At 53.9% G+C, this 20,616-nt stretch overlaps 7 protein-coding genes and 1 non-coding gene across 8 annotated transcripts; 3 read left to right on the top strand and 5 right to left on the bottom strand.

Annotated features, from left to right (window-relative positions):
• Positions 1-3,519: 3,519 nt before the first annotated feature.
• N0V89_000669 (uncharacterized protein) lies at positions 3,520-4,209 on the bottom strand (the record flags this gene model as incomplete). The annotated part of the gene is made up of 2 exons (XM_056209489.1): positions 3,520-3,628; positions 3,689-4,209. 2 exons carry the CDS (start codon positions 4,207-4,209, stop codon positions 3,520-3,522), a joined length of 630 nt encoding a protein of 209 aa, XP_056076311.1.
• Positions 4,210-4,537: 328 nt separating this feature from the next.
• N0V89_000668 (uncharacterized protein) lies at positions 4,538-6,747 on the top strand (the record flags this gene model as incomplete). The annotated part of the gene is made up of 3 exons (XM_056209488.1): positions 4,538-4,749; positions 4,797-6,381; positions 6,433-6,747. The coding sequence occupies 3 exons, from the start codon at positions 4,538-4,540 to the stop codon at positions 6,745-6,747; spliced, it is 2,112 nt and encodes a 703-aa protein (XP_056076310.1).
• Positions 6,748-7,999: 1,252 nt separating this feature from the next.
• N0V89_000667 (uncharacterized protein) lies at positions 8,000-11,878 on the top strand (the record flags this gene model as incomplete). Its single annotated transcript, XM_056209487.1, has 1 exon — positions 8,000-11,878. One exon carries the CDS (start codon positions 8,000-8,002, stop codon positions 11,876-11,878), a length of 3,879 nt encoding a protein of 1,292 aa, XP_056076309.1.
• A 174-nt stretch (positions 11,879-12,052) lies between these two features.
• Positions 12,053-12,137, bottom strand: N0V89_000666. Its single transcript has one exon. It is a non-coding gene; the product is annotated as a tRNA-Gln (tRNA).
• A 619-nt stretch (positions 12,138-12,756) lies between these two features.
• Positions 12,757-13,440, top strand: N0V89_000665 (uncharacterized protein; the record flags this gene model as incomplete). The annotated part of the gene is made up of 1 exon (XM_056209486.1): positions 12,757-13,440. One exon carries the CDS (start codon positions 12,757-12,759, stop codon positions 13,438-13,440), a length of 684 nt encoding a protein of 227 aa, XP_056076308.1.
• Positions 13,441-13,575: 135 nt separating this feature from the next.
• Positions 13,576-15,592, bottom strand: LAP2_1 (Leucyl aminopeptidase yscIV; the record flags this gene model as incomplete). Its single annotated transcript, XM_056209485.1, has 2 exons — positions 13,576-15,265; positions 15,363-15,592. The coding sequence occupies 2 exons, from the start codon at positions 15,590-15,592 to the stop codon at positions 13,576-13,578; spliced, it is 1,920 nt and encodes a 639-aa protein (XP_056076307.1).
• A 567-nt stretch (positions 15,593-16,159) lies between these two features.
• N0V89_000663 (uncharacterized protein) lies at positions 16,160-17,962 on the bottom strand (the record flags this gene model as incomplete). The annotated part of the gene is made up of 1 exon (XM_056209484.1): positions 16,160-17,962. The coding sequence occupies one exon, from the start codon at positions 17,960-17,962 to the stop codon at positions 16,160-16,162; it is 1,803 nt and encodes a 600-aa protein (XP_056076306.1).
• Positions 17,963-18,759: 797 nt separating this feature from the next.
• Positions 18,760-19,831, bottom strand: N0V89_000662 (uncharacterized protein; the record flags this gene model as incomplete). The annotated part of the gene is made up of 2 exons (XM_056209483.1): positions 18,760-19,568; positions 19,762-19,831. 2 exons carry the CDS (start codon positions 19,829-19,831, stop codon positions 18,760-18,762), a joined length of 879 nt encoding a protein of 292 aa, XP_056076305.1.
• Positions 19,832-20,616: the final 785 nt, after the last annotated feature.

The raw sequence follows: 20,616 nt of genomic DNA, 5'->3' as shown, positions 1-20,616 counted from the left end.
GAGGGCGTTAGCAGAGGGCGCGACAGGGGGTCTGGTCGACTGGGCGTGTGCTGTCTGCTCGACAATGGCTGTTCTGCGCTGCGGTGCGCGGCAAGCTCGCGCGACGTGCTGCCTCTACATACGGCCGCCCAGCGCGTCCCCCAACAGGTTCCACACTATCTGCGAGTACCGTGGGCGTCCCGGCGCGCATCCATGGGGGTGCCCTGAGCGAGCGCCGCACGTGACCGTCTGGCCTCCCCGGCGCGATGCAACCTCTGCCCGCGCTGCAGCATGACGCCGCCGCCTGCGAGCCTATCGCGCGCGCCTTGGCCCGTCTCCCATCTCCGATGCCGCGCCTCGACGCGTACCTTTCTTTGCTGCTGGAAACGCGTTTCGCCTGGGCCATGCTCTGCTTCCGTGCTTTATCATCCCATCGGGGCGCCTCGCATCGGTTGCCGCAGCAGGCGCTTCTGGCTCCGAGCGACAGCAAAGCCCTCAGATAGCGGCTGTGGCTTGCAGGGTTTTATTCCCGCCGCTGAAACGCCTGCAGTGCCGGCCGACTTCCGCGCCAAGCAGCCTCGGTGAGCCTCACCTGCGCCGTCGGCCGCCTCGAGGACGCTCGCCGTGAAAGCCTCCTCATGCGCTGCGCCCAGGCAAACGGTGGTTCGCCAGCGCGCTGCCACGGTCCGCGCTGGTGCTGGGTGGTGCTGGGTGGTGCTGGGAGCTCCCAACGTCGATGACGGCATCCCGGGGACGATGCAGCAGGGTGGTTGGGGTCACCCCGGCCTTCGTCACAACGGCCGACGCCAGGTCGGACCACACCAGCTCGGCGTCGCATGCTCGCCGCTTCGAGAAGGCTGCATGGAAGAAGGCCGCTCTGGCAAACGAAACCAGCGCGGCTGCAGGGCAAAGTCGCTGGTTTCGCGCGCCGTCGCTGGTCCGCCACAGGCACGATACTGGCCACAATGGTGAGCAAGAAAAATCAGCTTACGTACTCGGCGCGTCCGCCGCTCGACGATGCCGGTTTGGGTGCCGGGGTCCCAAAACAGCATCCCGCCCCTAGCCGACTCCAAAAAGTGACACATCCGACGAGCGTCGACGTGGTGACGCTCGCGGGAGGCGAGCAACGCCCGCGTCAGGACATGCTTTGCAGCAGTAATACCTGTCTGTCTCACCGCGCACTATACACTCTACACACCGCCGGCCGCGACTCATCACTCGAGACTCCTGTGGCACTCGTCCTTCGCTGTACTACGTTGCGCAAAAAAACCCGAGCGAACACCGCACCAATCTCGAGCACAACGTCGGGCCACGCGGGAAGAAAAATCTTCCGCTCGAGACGAACTTGATTTTCATAGCGATCATCAACACCAAGACTAATCTGCTCGGCGTTGCTCTCCTGCTCGAATCATCCGCTTTTGCTATCCTGCTTCTCGCTTAGCCCACGCAGAATGCCCAGCGGCGAGCCACTGGCGCACCGGGGCGAACGTCACCCGTCGTCGTCGTCAGGACCAGGCTTCGAGTCCAAACCCTGATGGTGTTTTCACATCGACCGCCGGCGCTTCTTAGGTAAAAATGCAGTGCAATTAAGCTCAAGTCCCACTCGCCGTCTCGTACGCCTGGCCGCGGAGCCTCAGTAGGAAGGATCCGCGAGCGCGCGACTGATGTCGTGCATCAAACCTGCAGCTTAGCCGGGCGGTCTTTCACCGGAAGCTGTTCGTGATTTCCTCGGAGTCGCCAACAATCATTCATGAGGACTGCCCAACTGCCATCACTGTGTATGAACGCCACGTTAGGCAGGAGCGCATTGCACTTGGAATCGCATGCACACGTTAGCGCTGCTAGCGACTCGCCAGATGCAGTTGGCCGATCCCTCTGCAGTTGGTGAAGTCTAACGAACGCCTCTGGTGACTTGGCGGCTAGTGTGCTGGTCGCTTTTCCTTCTCGAGCGGAGCCCACAGATGAAGGATTGCACCCTGCAGCAGTGCACCTCGTCTCGGACCCGTATACCATAACGGTCGCCCAAGTCGCCAAGGATTGGCTCACGCAATTCACTCAACTGACTGATGCGTGTGACGCCAGGAACATGTGACCGTTGAGTACTTGGCTTCCACTGAACAGCCAATCCTCGTGTGCCAGCGGTCAACAGTCGCAAACTCGTCGCCAACATTGCGCGCTCCAATCAACCTCACATACCAGTACAATCAGATACGGACATGGACGTCGAAACAACGTGGCGCTCCTCAGTCCTCTCAGCTCTCGGGACTGCAAAACCATGCGCCGCCTGCGCGTGTTTCTCGGGTCGAGAACGTTCAGCCAATGCTGGTCCGCGCGTCCGAGATCGACCTTGAAACGGCCAAGAGGCCCAAGAACTGGTGTCAGCGATATTGTGATGATCTTCTCGATCGTGACGGTTTTTGCACCTAAGCGGTTCATAGCAATAACCCTATGTCGCGACTCAAGCTTCAACTTGCTCAACGCGTGTCTCACGAGTCTTGTCCACCATGGAAAAATATAAAACTCTGCGATCGGTGCGCCGAGTGCGCGTACAGATTGAAAGCCCAGTTCATGTCATATCTCCACATCCTAACAGCTCAACATCCTAACAGCTCAACATCCTAACAGCTCAAGAAAATGCAGTATCCGTCAGCTTGTCGCTCAAACTCCAATAGCTCAAGAGGATCCCCGCGTAGACTTGAAAGCCAGCCTACCAGTGTTGTAGGGAAATATTCGACAGTCATCATGATAGATGGGGTCGCCTACATAGGATTCATAATCCTACATTTGCTAACGTTTCGTTAACACCTCACAGGCTGATGGCTGTCCTTAATTCTGACACGAGGCATCACACCTCCCAGGTACATTCTTGGTGCTTCCCTCGACTCGTCTTCACTGTAGTATCATCCCATGTTCCGAAGCAGTAGAGCTCGCCGACCGACACGTCGGTTACGCGTGAAGGCTCAGAGCAAGCCCAACATTTCGCGATATCAGACCCACACAGCTCCTCCAACGTGGCATCTCCCCGCCTTCGTCTGGGCGCATACTTGGTATATCTTTCGACTGTTACTTGCAACAATATCTACGGCGAATGGTTACCCCAAATAGCTCAAGACGGCCCGGGGTCCCACCGTCTTCGCCTAGGCGCATGCTTCGTATATTTCTCAACTGTTGATTGCAATATCATCAACTGAGCATGGTGTACCCAAACAGCTCAAGTCATGTGGGTTCACTCCGCCTAGGTGCATTCCTAGTATGTCTTATGGATCTTGACTGCAACAGCATCAAGCGGGTACAGGCATAGCACATTAAAACCAAGATAATGAAGTAAACGTTGTGCTACTTGGTACATTGTCATCTCACTCGCTATTTACATGCCTTTCCCTGTCTGAAACCACAGTTCACGGGTGCTGAGTCTTAGTATGGCCACTGAATCCACGCTCGAAGAATTTCCATTGGCCCTCAGGTGCCGGCTCCTCAAGCGGCTCCCAGCTGTAGGTTTCATTAACACATGTCTTATAGAGACGCTGTCACGTTTGAGACTTACACCTTCGCCTTGATCATCTCATCCACGAGTTGGTGCTCGCCCTCTGCAACCTGAATGACCTCCTCAATCAGACCGCCGCCAAGCCTGCTCTCGAGTTCGGATATCCTATCCACGTGAGTGACTATCATCAATTGAGACATATGTACCTACGCCTCCACAGTGTACTGCGGCTCCGGAGGGAGCTTGATCGGGGAAATTGTCCTCTCAGGGTTGTAATTCACATCGCCCTTGAATGCTTTCACGTGAGATGTTCGCTGGGCTTGAGTGCGCATGCCTGGCGGGAAGTTAACCAGAGCCTCTCCGTCCCACTCCGCGTGAATTGTCCTAGGGTCAATCTCTTGGTACTTTGGCGGTTTGGCAACGGTTCCTTGCGAGGTTTCCGTGAACTCGAATGCGGACGGATCGTCGTGAATTTTACTCCGGATAGTCTCCTGCCATTGCGCCCATCCTACGGGTGTCGCCTCCTCGATGATCTTCAGGCGATGCTTCGTGAGCGCTTCGGTAGACTGGCGGTAGATGGAGGACTCTGGGATCTGCTGAAGCTTGTCGAGGGTCGCGGTGTAGTGGTAGAGGAGCGACGAACGCGGCGACGGGTGGGTGAGTAGGCCTGTGAGGCCGGTCGGCGTGCCGGGCTCGAGATATTTTCCTTGCCTAACGGCGGCGAGTAGCCGTGCAGCTGCTCTCATGGTTATTGTGGTGGTCCGGTGCGGGGTCTGGTTGCAATGGATGGGCAAAGTTAATGATGCCGTTAAGGGAAGTTGCGATTCGCCAAGCCCCGGGGAAGCAGATCCCTGTCGCTCGCTCAGGCACTCCTGTGGACATTCAGTACTTCTGTAGCGCATCAGCCCGAGCCCCTCCCAGTCCCTGACAAACGAACGCCGCCAGGGACACGTTTATCAACAGTGCAGTCGCCCTGCGCTCCATCGCAGATATACCAACGCTGCGATCGGCCCTGATCAGCCCTGATCTTAGATCAAGAGGCCAGCCTGTCGCGGACAGGACGCACTCGCCGCGATGCGCTCCGTATTATTCTCCCTCCTTTCGCTGGCGACCATTGCCACATCGCTCGCCCTAGAACCGCGCGCTCCCGCAAAGGGCGACTCTACCAAAGCAGACGATGACTGGGAAGAAGAGATCGTGCCCGATACTATATTCAATGGCCAGACAGTGCCACCAATGAACGAGCTCGGTACGGACGTAGACAAGGAAATCAGCCATGGAAACTGGTACGAGAATCGGGTCCATGGGCTCTTACAACCACTGACTATTCCAGGATCGTCGAATATTACTCACCCGCGTGCCCGCATTGCATGCGCTTCAAGCCCGTATATCAAACATTATACGAATTCTACTACACCTCCAAGCCCATCACCACATCGCAAGAGAGCGACGAAGACGGCCTTAACTCGTTCACTCGATGGTACGATTTCAAGTTCGCAAAGGTCGACTGTTTGGCATACAGGGACACATGCGGGGACCACGATATACAAAATTACCCTTCGATCGTACAATACAAGGATGGAAAGGAAGTCGCGAAGAAGATTGGCGAACAGTCACTCAAAGACATGAGCGGCTGGGTGGAAGAGATCTTGGAAACAATAAAACCAGGCTCCCGCAAGCAAGGTGGACCAAAGCTGCCAAAAGTTGGCGCGAACTCTGTCGAGACCGGACCGGAGACAGAAGTTGAGGCAAAGGATAATGATCAGGGAGTCGAGGCCGCAAAGGAAACAACAATTGCAGCACCCTCTAGAACAAGCGACCCTCCTAAGGTGGCCAAGCCCACGTCTGCGAAGCCCACTTCTACCCAGAATCCCTCAGGTATCTCAGTCGCTCTCAACCCAGAGACTTTCCAAGACTTAGTAACAACTACTTCTGACCCCTGGTTCATCAAATTCTACGCGCCTTGGTGCCACCACTGCCAGGCAATGGCTCCTATGTGGGCGCAGATGGCTCGTGAGATGCAGGGCAAACTCAACATTGGAGAGGTTGACTGCGACGCGAACAATAGGCTTTGCAAGGATGCTGGCGTCAAGGGATATCCCACCATCCTCTTCTTCCGTGGAGGCGAGCGTACCGAGTACAACGGTATGCGCGGGCTGGGTGATTTCCTCGATTATGCTAACAAGGCCGTCGCGGTGGGTGAAGGAGTCCAGGACGTAGACCTTGCAGCTTTCAAAGAGATGGAGAAGACCGAGGAGGTCATCTTCGTGTATTTCTACGATCATGCGACAACTTCGGAAGACTTTCAGGCGCTTGATCGACTCACTCTGAGCTTGGTCGGTAAGGCGAGGCTTGTCAAGACCAACGATCAGGCTATGTTCGACCGTTTCAAGATCTCCACCTGGCCGCGTATGATGGTCTCCAGGGATGGTAAGCCGACATACTACGACCGTCGTACGCCAAAGGAGATGCGCGACACACAGAAAATGTTGTCCTGGATGAAGTCAGTCTGGATCCCCATTGTCCCAGAACTCAAGGGTGAAAATGCTCGTGAGATTATGGACGGAAAAATGGTCGTACTTGCGATACTCGATAGGGAGAACAAGGCTGAATTCGAGGCCGCTAGGCGCGAACTCAAGAATGCCGCCCTTGAATGGATCGATAAAGAAGACCAGACGTACCAGCTCGAACGCCAAGAACTCCGAGACGCAAAGCAGCTGCGCATTGAAGAAGCTGAAGACAAGGGAGATCAGCGAGCTCTGCGTGATGCCAAGGGTACCCGCATCGACATGAACGATATCAAGCGTAAACAAGTTGGGTTCGCTTGGGTGGATGGTGTATTCTGGGAACGCTGGATTCGCACGACATTCGGCATTGACGTGAAAGATGGGGAGAGGGTCGTCATCAATGACGAAGACGTAAGTTGCTCTTTGAGAGGCCTCCCAGCATTTGGCTAACTTGACACTCAGAACAATCGCTATTGGGACGTCAGCATTAACGGCGAATTCATCCGTCCCAGTCGTTCCTCCATTCTCGACACCGTCAAAGAAGTAACCAAGAACCCGTCTACCATCAGCCCGAAATCCACCTCCGGAACCTTCATGTCCTTCTTCCACTCGATCCGCCGCTTTGGCTCCGATCACCCCATCTTCGCACTCGGTCTGGCCGTCGTCGGCATCGCTGCATCGTACCTTGCCAAGAGAAAGCGGAGAACAGGCGGGTACTTCCAGCTTGGAGAGAAGGACGGGATATTGGGCGGAACTGGCTTGGGCAAGAATGACTAGAGGTCAGTGACGTGAGGCTATGTGTTGTGGGTGGTGTATATGGTGGTGTTGGGTTTCGCATAGGTGCTTGTATGATACTTTTGGGCATTTTCAATGCACTTGGCGTGGCGTATCGGCGTTACTTGCCCGAGCTTGGGCTGGATTTGGGTTGATATGGGAAGGGAGAGTGAAGCATCTGTAGGCTGTAGGTTATGAGAGTGACATCATTGTGTTCATGCACGCGTGCACACAGCGTTACGTTGCGTTGCTGCCAATGTGCAACCACTTCTCGGTCTGGACGGATCTTGAGATGCTTGAACATGATGTCTATTGTTCCGGATAGACCGAGCTACGTCTGCCGTAGTGCTTGGGTAAATATCGCAGAGGACTCCGCTTGACGTCTTCTCAAAGCCGACGTCATCAATGCTGTGGATATGTCTACGAGCTACAGCCTGTATCAAGGGCGGACAACGACCTAAATTCATGAGAGGCAGGTCATCATAGACAGCAGACAGGCAGCATACCGTGTGGCATCTAGGACTAGTACCCTGACGCAAGCTTCTACTTCACGGCGACGGCGACGGCGGATCATTGTTTGGGTCGTGGAGCTCGGGCCAGTCGTGCCTTATCGCCTTATCGCGATGTGGGGAAAGCTTAACGGCTCGTGAGCTTCCTCCTGACGATGAAAATCGTCCCCTACCCCATATCTTAGAGAGAGATTGACGGAATCGACTAGTACATGGGTGTAATGTGAAGCTGGGTTTGGCAGGTCGATCGGAAACATGGGGCGCGGAATACGTGATCAGGTGGCTGTCATGCATGTACCCCGCGAGCGATGATAGGTGCATCGGCGTCAAGCTTACCTCCGACACGGCGATGCGGAGAGGCGGAATCGTGTCGTATGCTTCTTCACTTTGTTCATGAACTGTCTCTGATGATGGTGTCCCGAGGCGCGAACGAGTCCTTTGTGAAATTTTGTGTATATGTCCCTTGATTGGGTAGCTGTTATTTGACGCCGCTTGCGCTCTACAAGGCGACAACGAGAGCGAGACCCGAAAGCACGTAACGCAATTCACGATTCAATACGATTGGATACATCCGAACGAGGCTGTCGATTGATTTGCTTTGGAAATTAGCCCTCACTAGCTGATGTAGACGTCTGAGATACCTTCGGCCTGCAACGCCCTCAAACGAGCTCTTGGACGCCACCTGTGCGCTCCCATGCACACTCTCAGTAGACACTGATCCACTCACCCGTTTGATAACCTCCAACATGTTACACCGCGACCCCATCCTCTGGTCTCGCACCCCCACCCGCCGTTCCACCTGCCGCTCCACAACGTTCATCCGTTCCGCTCGCTGCTTCTCCAAGTCCAGCCCAACCTCCGCTCAACACAACGACGAGCGGGACAAACATGGTGACGAGAAGCCTGATGGCATGTCAGATCTCGAGCGAATGCGTCAACGGCATCTTCAGCGATGGAGGAAGCGGATCGAAGCGGATCCGTACAGTGCGCTCTTTGGTGCTAGCGAGGATATGCTGAGGGGACGCGGGCTGGGACGGTACTTCGAGAAGCAAAGGGAGATGCATAGGAAGGGGTTAGAGTGGGTGGAGAAGACGTTTCCGAAATGGATGTTGGAGGATATGGGCTTGCGTGGTCAGGACAAAGAAGCGAAGAAAGAGAATGGTGAAGACGTATACCCAAAGAAGGTGAAGATTGATCCTGCCGAGGAGGTTGGCGCGAAAGAACCCGAGAGCATCTTCCGGCAGCCTTTGCATAGAAGTCCCTCGTACAGGAGTCGCAGGTTTGAGAAGGATTTTTGGAACGATGGTGTAGAGAGTCCATCGGACCCTCGGAGGCCACGCGAACCGCCAGTGAACGCATTGAACAAGCCAGCTACCCTACACGAGGATATAATCCAGGGTCTTCGCAAAGACAGACATACCCCGGAAGAACCAGTGCCGCAGGAGCACACTCCTGCAAAAACGCCTGAGGCCGACATCAGTCCGTCTCCTAAGGAGGCTCCCAAGCTAGAGCCTGAGTCCGAAGGAAAGGTACAACCGAACAAAGATGCAACAGCCCGAGAAACTTCCTTTATTGAAGAGTTCCTCGCGAACAAGACCCAGGCAGCATCTCCTGCTTCGTCTAGTCAATCAAGCAGCAAAGATTGGCGACAGACTTCGCTGGAGCGTAGAGCAGCGCTAGATTTTGCTATGAAAATGAGGAGGCAGACCAATGTCCCCGTCGTTGATGTCGCGGCCAAGTATAAATCTCTGACCGAGAACGATCCTAAAATTGGGCATGATCCGCAACCTGCAGTCAGATCTAAGCGTGCATCTTTAGAATCAGGCACTGGCAAAACTGTTATAGATTTCCATGGTTTGCCGAACTCCCGCCTGGGAAGGAAAGAGGTTGAGCATTTCGAGAGCAGCGTAGCAGAGACTTGCGACGACGCAAAGGCACGTGGAGCTCTTGCCAATGTTGCAGAGACACCAGAAAGTGCTGAGGATCCATCAATGTCTCGATTCTCTCCATACCCGAGGATCTGCACAGATGACTGGGTGCTACCATCACGAAAAGACGCAGACAAGAAACTTGAAGGTTTCACGAACACTAAGCTCGATATCTCCAGCATCAGGGACCTCAAATTTGGCCAGACCGATCCCGATACACTCAGCAACCCCCCAGGATCAACTTCAGACGTTCTGAAACAGCTTCCAGAAGATGATCTGGACTTTTTGACTGCCGACGACGTTCGCGCCTCCATGGGTCGTACGAAAGGTAACAATGCCAAAAAGGCTGCTGCCAGGCAAAAGCTTGATGAAGAGTTCAATAAAGACACGCCAGAAATTGATCCTATGCTCGAAGCCAAGATTATGAATGATCAATATGTGCGACGGAGGGCGAGCGAGTTAACACGGACACAGGAGCAGACGAAAGCGTCTGAGAACGAGCGAAACACGATCATGCCAGGGAAGAAGACCGAAGACGTGCCTTCAAAAGCAATATCGGCTCTTGAGACAAGCCTCGACTTCATGTCGAGATGGTTACATAATGGTGGCAATGAATTTGCGCAACACTTCTGGCAAGATCCGGTCCCGCTCGTGGCAGGTCAGCTTGCGAGAGCTGACGAACAGTTCTTGAAGGGCATAGGCATTGGGGTCCTGAAAGGTCATCGCGCGTTCGCAAGCATAAAAGACGAACTTGTCGAAGATATTCCAGCCTCCAAAGAGCTTGTGGACCGCCTGAGCAGAGACGAAATCAGAGCTTCTGCTGGGGCTGTAAGATTATACAGGGAATTGCCGTCTGCCTTGAAAGATACACTGGATGCGGATGCTTCCAAAGCTGCGGCACACAAGCGGATCGGACAACTTAGGCAGGCGCTTTTAGACACTGACAGGGAGTACAAGAAGGCCTGTGAAGCCGTTGACGGTACCGGTAGAGCGTCCAAGCCTCCTTTCCTTCAAGAAAAACACCTCAGATACGCCTCCGAAGTGCTTCGGAAGAACGCTAAGCTTACACGTATGGCGGTCTTTGGGCTGCAAGGGCGTATCGAGGTCGAGGCTGGAACTTCAGGGGGACTCGTGGCCAGGGAGGTGCTGCACAGGCTTCTGGCACTGCAAGATACACAGCTTGCGCTTTCGAAGCTAGTGTTGAGATCAATGCAAATGCTGGGTATCAACCCTAATGCACAAGAAGAGGTCTCAATGAAGACCGAGGAGTCAAAGGCTGTCCTATCGGACCCTTCGGTCGTTGAAGCTCTCGCATCCGTAGCCGCCAACGACAGCTCCAAGAAACAGGGCGTCGACACCGTTATCGTCAACCAAAAGCTGGAAGTTGAAATCAACAAGCAAAAAGCTGCAATGCGTGGTCTGTCCGATGATGGTTACAAGCACCCACCAAAGCCATTTGTCAGGAAACCCTTCGACGGCCCAAATCCGCTAGCACACAGCTTATTTAGGCCGTTTGGCTTACAATTAGCAAGCCTAGGCAAAGATACGGATGCCGAGAAAGACGGTGTAGTCAAAGCAGCTAAGAAGGCGAAGGGCGATAAGGAGTTGATAAAGGAAGTCAGGAAAGCATACGAGGACACATACGGGGCGATCACTGTAGACCACTGGCAGGTTCCGCCTACGGTAAGGCCGCCACCCATCGTTGAGGAGCTTACGGAAGTGCCTGAAAAGGAGACACCCAAGCGACAACCATCGATACAGATGCTCAAAGAAGATGAGATCTCACTTTCGATTACTGGCGAAGGTTCGACGATTGCGATGAACTCCGCTTTCATACCCGAGGAGAATGTTTCAACGATGGGGGATGCAGCTGAAGTTGAAACAGCAGTAGAGAAAGCTGCTTTCAATAAACTAGCTGTAGTTGAAGATTTGCGTTCTTCGAGCACGAGCGACAAAGGAATTGTTCGCCAGGAAACATCATCTCCAGACCCCGCCCGGGCTGAGTCAAATGTTCCTGCTGCCGACCTTAAAGATACACATGATACCCTAGCCTCCTCAACCGCTGATAGCAACAAGTACAGCTACGTCGCCTCAACCGACAGCTACGTCCCCTTAGTATACAAGACGCTCATCTACAACGCCGAAACCGACAAACTCTCCATCACCACATCGCAAGTCCCACAACCAAACTCACCTATCGCAACCGTACCCTTGTACGAAGCACTCGCTACGCTTTCCCATCCAGCAAAGTTTGTTGATCACCTTCCGGAATCCTTCCATGTGATTGCCGTGAAGCCGGATGTGCTCAGTGTTCGAACGGCGTCACCTTTCAACGCAACAGCAGAGAAGAAGACCACAACCACCCTAGACCAACCAAATGCAGAGCAAAAGGCAGATACCGATGAAGCAGAGGGCTGGAAGGGCATCAATCCCGTCGACGGCACGACCACTTTGAGTCCCACCGGCTTCGTAGGTGTAAGATCCGATCTGGACCGGGAGGTCGACTTCGCAGAGAGAAGGAGGAAGGCGGATGAGTATCATAGGGAAGTAAACAGATTGAGAAATAGCACGAAGGAGCCAGAGAAGAAGGAAAGGAGAAGGGTTGGCATGGGTGGTGTCGTGAAGACTGCTATCTGGGCGGGAGCCTTTTGCTACATTGTTGGTGTTGCGGCGGAGGTGGCTAAGGCGCCGTTCTAATTGGAACGACTAACAAAGCGTTGGTACTTAGCGTGTCAGGCTTCGATTTCTTGTATGATAGTATAGTATTTGGACCCCTCGACTCGATTCTTTTCGAATGATAAACCATTCCGAAACAGCAAAAAGGAGAAGCCTTTCAATCTTCGGTAACGGGTGAGGAAACCGCCAAAAATCAGGTCGTGCCCGGAATCGAACCGGGGTTGCCGGAATGTCCTCAGGTGATCAGAATCCGGAGTGATAACCGCTACACTACACAACCATGAGTAGTGAATATGCTGAACACGTGCGCTTGCATGGTCGATGACACCACAGGTGAATTGAATTGTATATATAACGAGTCTCACGGGCGTTCAAAATTTGTTGGGTTCCGAGCTTCAAGCAGTTACATCTTGCTATTGTCGTGATGTCGCTTGCTATCCAAAATTTAGTGTGTAGGACCCACAGGATCCACCAACTGCCCAACATCGATTGGTAACCCAATTCAAGCACGACACTAAATGCACGCGGAACTTTTCGAGTTATTGGTGCACTTTTATGACAGCAATCGGGCCGGGTGGTGCTCTCACCAACCCCAAAGCTACTTTCCCACCTTCCGAACTACTCCAATTGCTTAAAAGCACATGCAAACCACCTCCAAATCTACCCCAATTACTCCGAAAACACTGCTAGCCCTGTCCACTTCGAGTGTTGATCGCATGGATCTCACCTCCGCATTTGTAACTATAGCTTCATATAATGGAACCCCGCTGTGACGTAAAGAGTTCAGGGTTCAGACATCATCCCCACATCTTTCTCCTCCTCTTCATATAGCACCAACACCTCACGAAAACATCCACAGAAAATTCTGCGGAGTAAACTAAATTCCATCATCATTCACAATGTCCTCCTCCCTCAAACCGCTCGTCCTCCATGCCCACTCCACAGGCCCAAACCCCTACAAAGTCGCTATCGCCCTCGAGCTCCTCTCCCTCCCCTATACCGTCAAGCTCTGGGACTTCGGCGACGCACCGAACGGCGTCAAAGGCGCGACCTTCACAAAGATAAACCCCAACGGCCGCGTTCCTGCGCTCGAAGATCCGAACACCAGCATCACATCCTGGGAGAGCGGCGCCTGTCTGAACTACCTTCTGCGCACGTACGACGCTGCTCCGAAGGGCAATAATGTAATGGGACCGAAAGATGATGAGAAGAGTAGAGTGGAACACGACCAGTGGGTTTTCTTTTTGGTCAGTACGCTGGGTCCTATGATGGGCCAGGTGAATTGGTTCAGGCATTATCATCCCGAGAAGATCGAGGGGGCACTACAAAGATACGAAGAGCAAGCGTACCGGTGCTTTGGCGTACTCGAACAGCAGCTAGAGAGGAGTGGGGGGAAATACATTGTGGGGGGCGACAAGCCGAGCGTGGTCGATGTTCACTTCTATCCGTGGGTGTACCAGTATAACTTTGCGGGTTTGAGTCTGGAGGAGTATCCCGGGGTTAAGGCGTGGCTAGATGGGATCGCAGGCTTGAATGAAGTGAAGAAGGCGTACGAGAAGATTCCCAATGGTGAGAAGGCTTGAGAGGGGGTATAGATCATCAAGAAATCCCGCCATTTCAAGTAATTGCTTATTCATATTCTATTGTATCCGGCACTGATTTCTTCAGTGTCTCACAATCACGGCGAACAACCCATATCCCTCATCCAAGCAAGTCCGCTATTTCTTCTCCTCCCCAAATAGATCCTTCTCCACCATCTGTCTGCAGATGGGATGATAAAAGTCCCTGTTCTTCTCAAATGTCCTGACCGCCAAATCGCGATTCGCCTTTTCCAACAACCTGAATAGTGGCCTCACAAACTTCATCCGTCCAATCTTACCCAGCAGCTCCGCAGTCGGCTGGTACGTCTCTTCTACCTTAGCACGCAGCCCAACAGTCAAGAAACGACTCAGGACTTCGATGTTCTTTGTGGCCGTGTAGCCGTATGTCTCGCCGAGCAGGTGGACGTCTCTGGGCGTGAAGGACTCGGAGATGGCTTGCAGGCGCTCGAGGAACACGACGGATTGATTGGCGACCCAACCATCGATGTCGGACAGCTTGGGGGTGAATGAGGTGTCCTTCTTGTTGATACGGGCTTCCCATTCCGACGCGAGTGCGTAGCATGTCTTAACTAGCGTGTCGTCAAACTCGGGCTTCTTCGGGAAGCCGGGCGTGTAGAAGAGCTTGTCCCAGTCGAACTCATCAAGCTTCTTCGCGGCCTCTGCGTCCTTGGCAAAGAAGTCGAGGAGGCATGCTTTGAAATCGTAACTGTCCAGAGATTTGAACATAAATGTGTCAAAGTAGTGCGGGATGAAGGTATCCCACTTCTCCTTGCCCAGCAGTAGCTCGAATGCGTAGAGCGCGTGGAAGCCCTTCTCGTAGGGGATCGAGCTGAAAGCGTCGTCCGGATCCTTGCCTTTCAGGTCGACGATGAGCTTTGTGTATTCGTGATCCTCTCCATAGCTCTTGATGGAGTCCTCGAGGGCTTTCCAACCAATGATGGCAGAGAAGTGGCGGTACTCTTCTCCATGCACGTAGCCGGCAATTCTCCGCTCGAGATACGTAGTCCAACCCTCGTTGAGCCAGAAGTGCTCCCAGCTACCTGCGCTTACCAGGTTGCCGGACCAAGAGTGTGAGAGTTCGTGCGCGATGACATCGACGTTCTGCTTGTCGCCAGAAATGATAGACGGCGTGGCGTATGTCCAGACTGGGTTCTCCATGCCACCGTAAGGGAAAGAAGGCGGCAAAATCAGGCAGTTGTATTGGGTCCACTGGTAAGGTACCTTGACGATAGAGTGAATTGCCTTCATGAATGGCTCTAGTTCGCCTTCAAGCTCACGCTGACAGTCCAAGAGCTCCTCTGGACCTGTGTTGACAAGACTTCTGGGCCCAATGGAAGCGGATGCAATGTCACCGCTCGCTACAGCAAACAAGTAACTCGGAATAGGAACCTTCTGTTCGAATGTGTACAGCAGGGTCCCAGCCTTGTCGTCGGACCCGGCCTCATACTGGTGAGACCCCGTGGGCAAGCCTGATGCCAGGACGGGAAGCGGGGATCGAAGCTTGAATTCGAAAGTCGACTTGACATCGGGCGTATCCTGGCACGGAAATACGGAGCGCGCATGGATCGCCTGGCACTGCGAGAACATGTACGGGTGTTTCTTGTTCGACGTCTGCGCTGGCGTCATCCACTGCAACGCGGTGCATCTTTCCGTCGTGGAAAGCTTGACTGCAATCTTGATACTCTGACCCTTCGGTATGCCTTTGTCAAGCGTGACGGTCAGCGGAGCGCCATACGGCTCTATGCGCTCGCCAACATCCCACTTGACTTCCTTGCCACCAAGCTTAACATCCTTGATATCCAGAAAACTGTATGAAGATGTCAGTGTCCTGAGCATACATATTGTCACCGTGCCCTTGACACTAGGCCCACTCGAATCGCGCGGAACAGGAAGGGAGTACTAACCTCGTGTCCAATACAATATCCTTAGTCTCACCCTCCGTCAAGCTCTCAAACGTCAACTCTACACCACCATTGAGTAGCTTCTTCTCAAAGTCGATCTCAAACTCAGCGACCGTATGTTTCGTCAAAAAGTTGTGATAGTTGGACAGCGTGTTCGGATCTCTTGGCGTTCTGATGGTGACATTTGGTTCCGTCATTGGCACCGTGACTTTAGCGGCCGGCGCTTTGTGCATGGTGGAATACAGTGGCCCGCGGCGGTTCCTTGCTCTTGCAATATGATTCCTCTGTGACGTTCTGAGGGTTGTAGTGCTGGCGACTGAGGTTGTGCGACGGAGCTCAAGTGAAGGTGCCGTGGAGTGGGACCGGAGAGAGAAAGCCGCCGCTGGCCGTGGAAAGGACCTGCCGTTTCCAAAGTTGGACCGCGGCAACGGCGTCGCAAAAGCGCGCGAGCGGCACACAGCTTGTCCGTTCATCAATTAGATAGATGGAATGTCTCGTTACTGGATGCGGAAGCTCAATTGGAAACTTCAAGAGCAAGCACGGGGCATCTTTCGGCCAATTGGGCAAGGTCACGAGACCTCGTCTACAGGTGTGATGCGAATTGCTGGGGAAGCTCACGATCCCAGCTTGAGATACGATTCTTCTAAAATTAGAGCACAGTAACGAGCTTCTTGCAAGGTATATAACAAAATCAGTCCCGTTCTCCTACGCCGGAACGCTCAAAGCCCGCGTTGGTAATCGTCCCAACTCAATGCGTGTCCCAAACTCCGTTGATTTTGGCCGCAAGCATGGTCATGCTCTCAGTCGTTCTTGCCGCCGTTTCCTTTCGGACCCCTGGCCCGTAGCACCAGGCTGATATCAGGCCTTGCGCTTCGGTATTGTTCGTTTGTTGGCGTGCGTGAGTCGCTTCTTCCTGACCTTCCTCTGGTTTCCTCTCCATCTCCTATCTCAAATGCATCATCCCGCAGCTCGATCAGATCACCCAGGTCGCCACCGACTGCTCCGATGACTGGGACAGCTGATCGCTTTCCTTGCCCGGGTGTGGTGGGTTCCGTTAGTAGCTTTGATGCTTGCGTACCCACTTTGCGCATCCAGCCCTCGATGGCACCACCAATCTCTTGTAGATCCATGCCTCCTGAAGGAGTAAGCGCACCGGAGCCACTATGGTGCACCACCCTCCCAGCGTCTGCATCCAGTAGCCCAGGTGCCCAAGGCGTAAAATACTCCTGATCCGGTGGTGGCTCGACGTTAGGAAGATGCGCAGCAAACAGTTTGTTGAGGGGATCCTGGCCTGGACCGGGACTCCGCACGTTCTTTCCCATGGTTCCTACACCTCCCGGTCCATGCAGGTGAAACCCAGATGTGCTTCGGTGACGTCTTGGGTATGGTGCGGAAACAGTCGATAGATTGCTGGATGCTCGAGGTCGTGATATACTGGTAGCGGGAGAATGCGTGCTTGTTGAGGTGGAAGACCGTGGTAGGTCAACGGAAGCTCTAGGCGTAGATGCATCCGAGAATACGAGTGACTTCCGCCTGGCAGGAGGAAAGAAAGCTAGTTTTCTTCGCGGCATACGACCTATTTCTACAGGCTCTTTGTCGTTGGGCAGAAGGACCCAAGAGTCGTGCTTCCAAGGTTGCTCGGAGTCCGCGTTGGATATCGAAGGTGAGAGGGTGGATGATGTATCGGTATCTGTCGGTTTCGAAGAGGCCCAACCGTTCGGCAGAGCGTTCGAGTTGACTTCTGGGGTCTTACTCCAGTCCCCTATCAGGAGGTCCTCATGGTCCTGGACACCTGGACCCGCTACAGGGCGCCCTTTCACTCCACACGCATCGACGGGTAGCACAATAGTCTTCTTCGTCTGCACGCTGTCGTTGGGCCACATACGATTGGCCTTTCGAAGCACCGCGGGCTGGCAATTGAACTTGATAGTGATGCCCGCGAGCGTGTCATGCGGGCGCACTTTGTGTATGTAGATGAGGGCGTCGCGATCTTCGTTCTCCCCTGGCGGTGCCGATGTACTCATACGGTCATCCGAGTTCCTTCTCTTCAAGCGGCCGACCGAGTCTGACATCAAAAGGCTATCAGCAAGGAGCATGTCTTTGCGTTTCATAGCCCGAACCATGCTCTCCCTCTCTTCCTGTGAGCCGGCACCGATGTACGGGGTCGATGAAATTGACGGACCCCATTGCTTCGGCGGTGCGCTGGTAGAAGTGCGACGGTGTGAGCCAAGTAGTGGTTTCCGCTTCCTTGTAGATGTTGATGTATCCTTCGCGCCTGCATCATTCCCGAGCACGTTGGTTGCCAGGCCTTGAATAGCCGACCACGAATTCCCCCATAACCCAGACAGCGTCTTCTGGGCATCCCTTCCAACACGCAAGGACTGTGAGCCTGAACGCTCGAACGAGGACGTGGGCGCCGATGTGGTATTGTACCGTGGTGCGGGCGACACGGCTCGAGAGCCAAATGAAGAGGCATTCGCGCTGCTAGCAGGAGGGTTCGGATCATCTTCGACAGAGATCAGGCGACGTGTCCGCGGGCGCAAGGTCGAGGTTGCAGGCGTCGAGCTGCTCTTGGACGAGGGAGAGCCATTGGTGGGGTTCATGGCACTCTAGAGCCGCGCGGTGTCGGTGGGAGAGGAGCAGCATAGGACAGGATGCGATCGCGAGGTCTGCGAAGGCGCATGGCATTCGAATCAGTGCGGCATGCTCGAGGGAGTGCAGACAAAAGCCGAGTGCGGTGTGGTTGTGTTAGGCAGCTTGAGCCCTGAGAGCCGCGACATACGTACGTCTCAATGGCCGTGCACCTCCAAACCAAGACCGAAGCGACCGACATTCCCGGCTTGGGACCCCTAAACACAGCTCGCAGCCATGCGCCTGCTTGGCATTCCCTTATCTTAGGCGACATTTACACCGGCCTATCAGCCCTACTTGGTGTATAATGACGGAGCCCCAAAGGCCAGAGGGCCCCGTTCGTTGCCGAGCCCGCTATACCATCGGTCGAATCTGCTTATGATTGGAGCGTAGCAGTTAACGCACAGGATACAAGCATACCATCTACATGCGTTGTACGTGAGCATCAATATGTTCAAAGGATGGCCCTTGAACAATACTTCATGTTGCACATGATCCCCGCTACCAGTCGTCATTCTTATGACATTCACGGCAATGATGATTTCGCATCAATGGAAGTTCAAAGTCTTTGCTTCAAGTGCCTGTAAGTGTACAAGCTCGTACATTCGGAAGCAAGAATATAGTAAGCGCCCACTAGTAACACTGTCCTTTGCATGGCCCAGTATCGTAAAGTCATGCGTCGTCTGCCAGGGAAGCACTAAACAACAAACAGGAGGGATGTAAGCAATCGGAGCATCCTCTAGAAATAGAAGTAAACGCGCACTCCTTCTCACCGCCACGGGCTCGAACTTGTCTGCACGTAGCTGACGCTTTCGAAATCCAAGTCGAAATCGTCAATGTCTGCGAATTTCTTCGCCATAGCTTCCAGATGCGCTGAAGGCTTGTCGTTCATCCCCTGAGCAGTATCGTTGGACGCGTCACTGTCATCATCCGCCTCTGCTCTGCCCTCATTCTCCTTATCAGACGAAATACGCCGGCCGTATGTTCTAGAGCCTTTGGCGGCTTTGCTTGTTGTTGCGGATTTGTTTGCAGCGCGAGTCGACTTTTTGGGAGCTTTTGAAGCTTTGGGAGCTGCAGTCTTTCGAGCTAGTCGCGCATGGCGCCGTGGTGGCATGGATAGCTCATCTTCATCTGAATCAAGGGGACTCGCAGAATCGGAATCCTCGTGAGTGGCCCTTGTTCGACGCTTCGGTAGCAGGGCCTGCAGCTTTGCTGTAGATATGCCTTTTTCGCGATTCGGCTTCTTCTTCACTTTTGACTGCTTCTGACGATCTATCTCCTCACCTTCCGATTCTTGTTCATCTCGTTGCGCTAATGCTGCTTTCCGTCTCGTCCGCTTTGTAGCCACGGGCGAGCCTTTGGGATTCTCGATGTCGTCGGCATGGTAATCACTACTTGACATTGGCGGGGCCATCGTTTCGCTGAAGATCTCCGGTTCCGCGCGTTCTTCATGTTCATCCTGATCCTCTTCTTCTACAGTGCTCTGCACAACATCCGGCAGGCTCGGCGAGGGTGACGGTGGCTCAATGTCAGGTCCAGAAGGAGGGTCGTAAGGTGGCGAAGAACGTGGTACCTGAACTATAGGAGACAGCTTACGCTTCGTACCCCGCGAACTGGAACTGGATAGGTTCACCCCGCTGTCAGTGGCGCCTTCCTTTGCTGGAGCAATTTGCGTTTTGGGTAGTGGTGTGGATTCGGCATTCGGGTGAACTAGATAGACCAGTATCATCAGTATAAGTCTAGTGGGCGTATGTAAATGGTGATTGCTCACAGTCTTCAAGTTCAGATAAAGTCAGGTCGTCAAGATCGTTGTCCTCTACGTCGGTTGTCTGGTGAACCATGCGTAATAGGCTTGGTTGTCTAGCCCTGCGCTTGAAATTTGTCAAAGCGAGAATCGATCTCTCATGCGCGGGTGTTGCGCCGACTTTGATAGCAGACGGTGGTCGAGTTCCGTGGGCTGGCGAGTCTGAGCCCAAAGACGTGAAAGATAACAGATGTTCCCCAAATCCGCTACTATCACCCTCTTCAGTCGCCACATTGCTTGTGTCTCTTTGCGCCGACCGTGACTTTGCTGATGCCATCACCCTCGGCGATTGCTTGCTCAAAAATTCCTGTGCGCTGCCTGTAGACTTTCTTGTTCTTCTTGACGCATGTGATACCGGCGTGCGGTTCTTGTTGGAAATTGTAGGTGTGTCTGTCTCACTAGCGACAGGGAGCGCGCCGGTCATTGTAAATTCCACCTCCTCTTGCGACTCCACCAGCAGTGACCGCCTCCGCCCGCGCGTCGTTTTTATTACAAGCCCATCGCTATCCTCACTGATACTTTCAACTGATTTCGTTACTGTGGATTTGTGTGGCTGCGAATGCTTCTGGGCAACAGGAGGTTCGGTCGCTTTGGGTGGCTTCGCGACGCGTACCGCTGTGGACGCGACTTTGGCCCGCTTCGGGCGCGGCATATTGCACGGGGGCTGATGCAGGTAGAAAAGAGCGAGTGAGGTTTATGAGGTACACGTTCGAGCGAGAGTCTGCGAGGAACGGGGAGTGAATCGGCGTGCAGGGAGCTGGGGAGGGGCAATGACGGCGGGATGTTCGCGATATCCAAACATGCACCAGTCTGGCTTCACGC

The sequence above is a fragment of the Didymosphaeria variabile genome (genome assembly GCF_027946475.1).
Source record: "Didymosphaeria variabile strain IMI 356815 chromosome Unknown scaffold_1, whole genome shotgun sequence".
NCBI classification, from domain to species: domain Eukaryota; kingdom Fungi; phylum Ascomycota; class Dothideomycetes; order Pleosporales; family Didymosphaeriaceae; genus Didymosphaeria; species Didymosphaeria variabile.
Note: the sequence above shows the minus strand (reverse complement) of the source record. Positions and strands in the feature narration are given on the sequence as shown.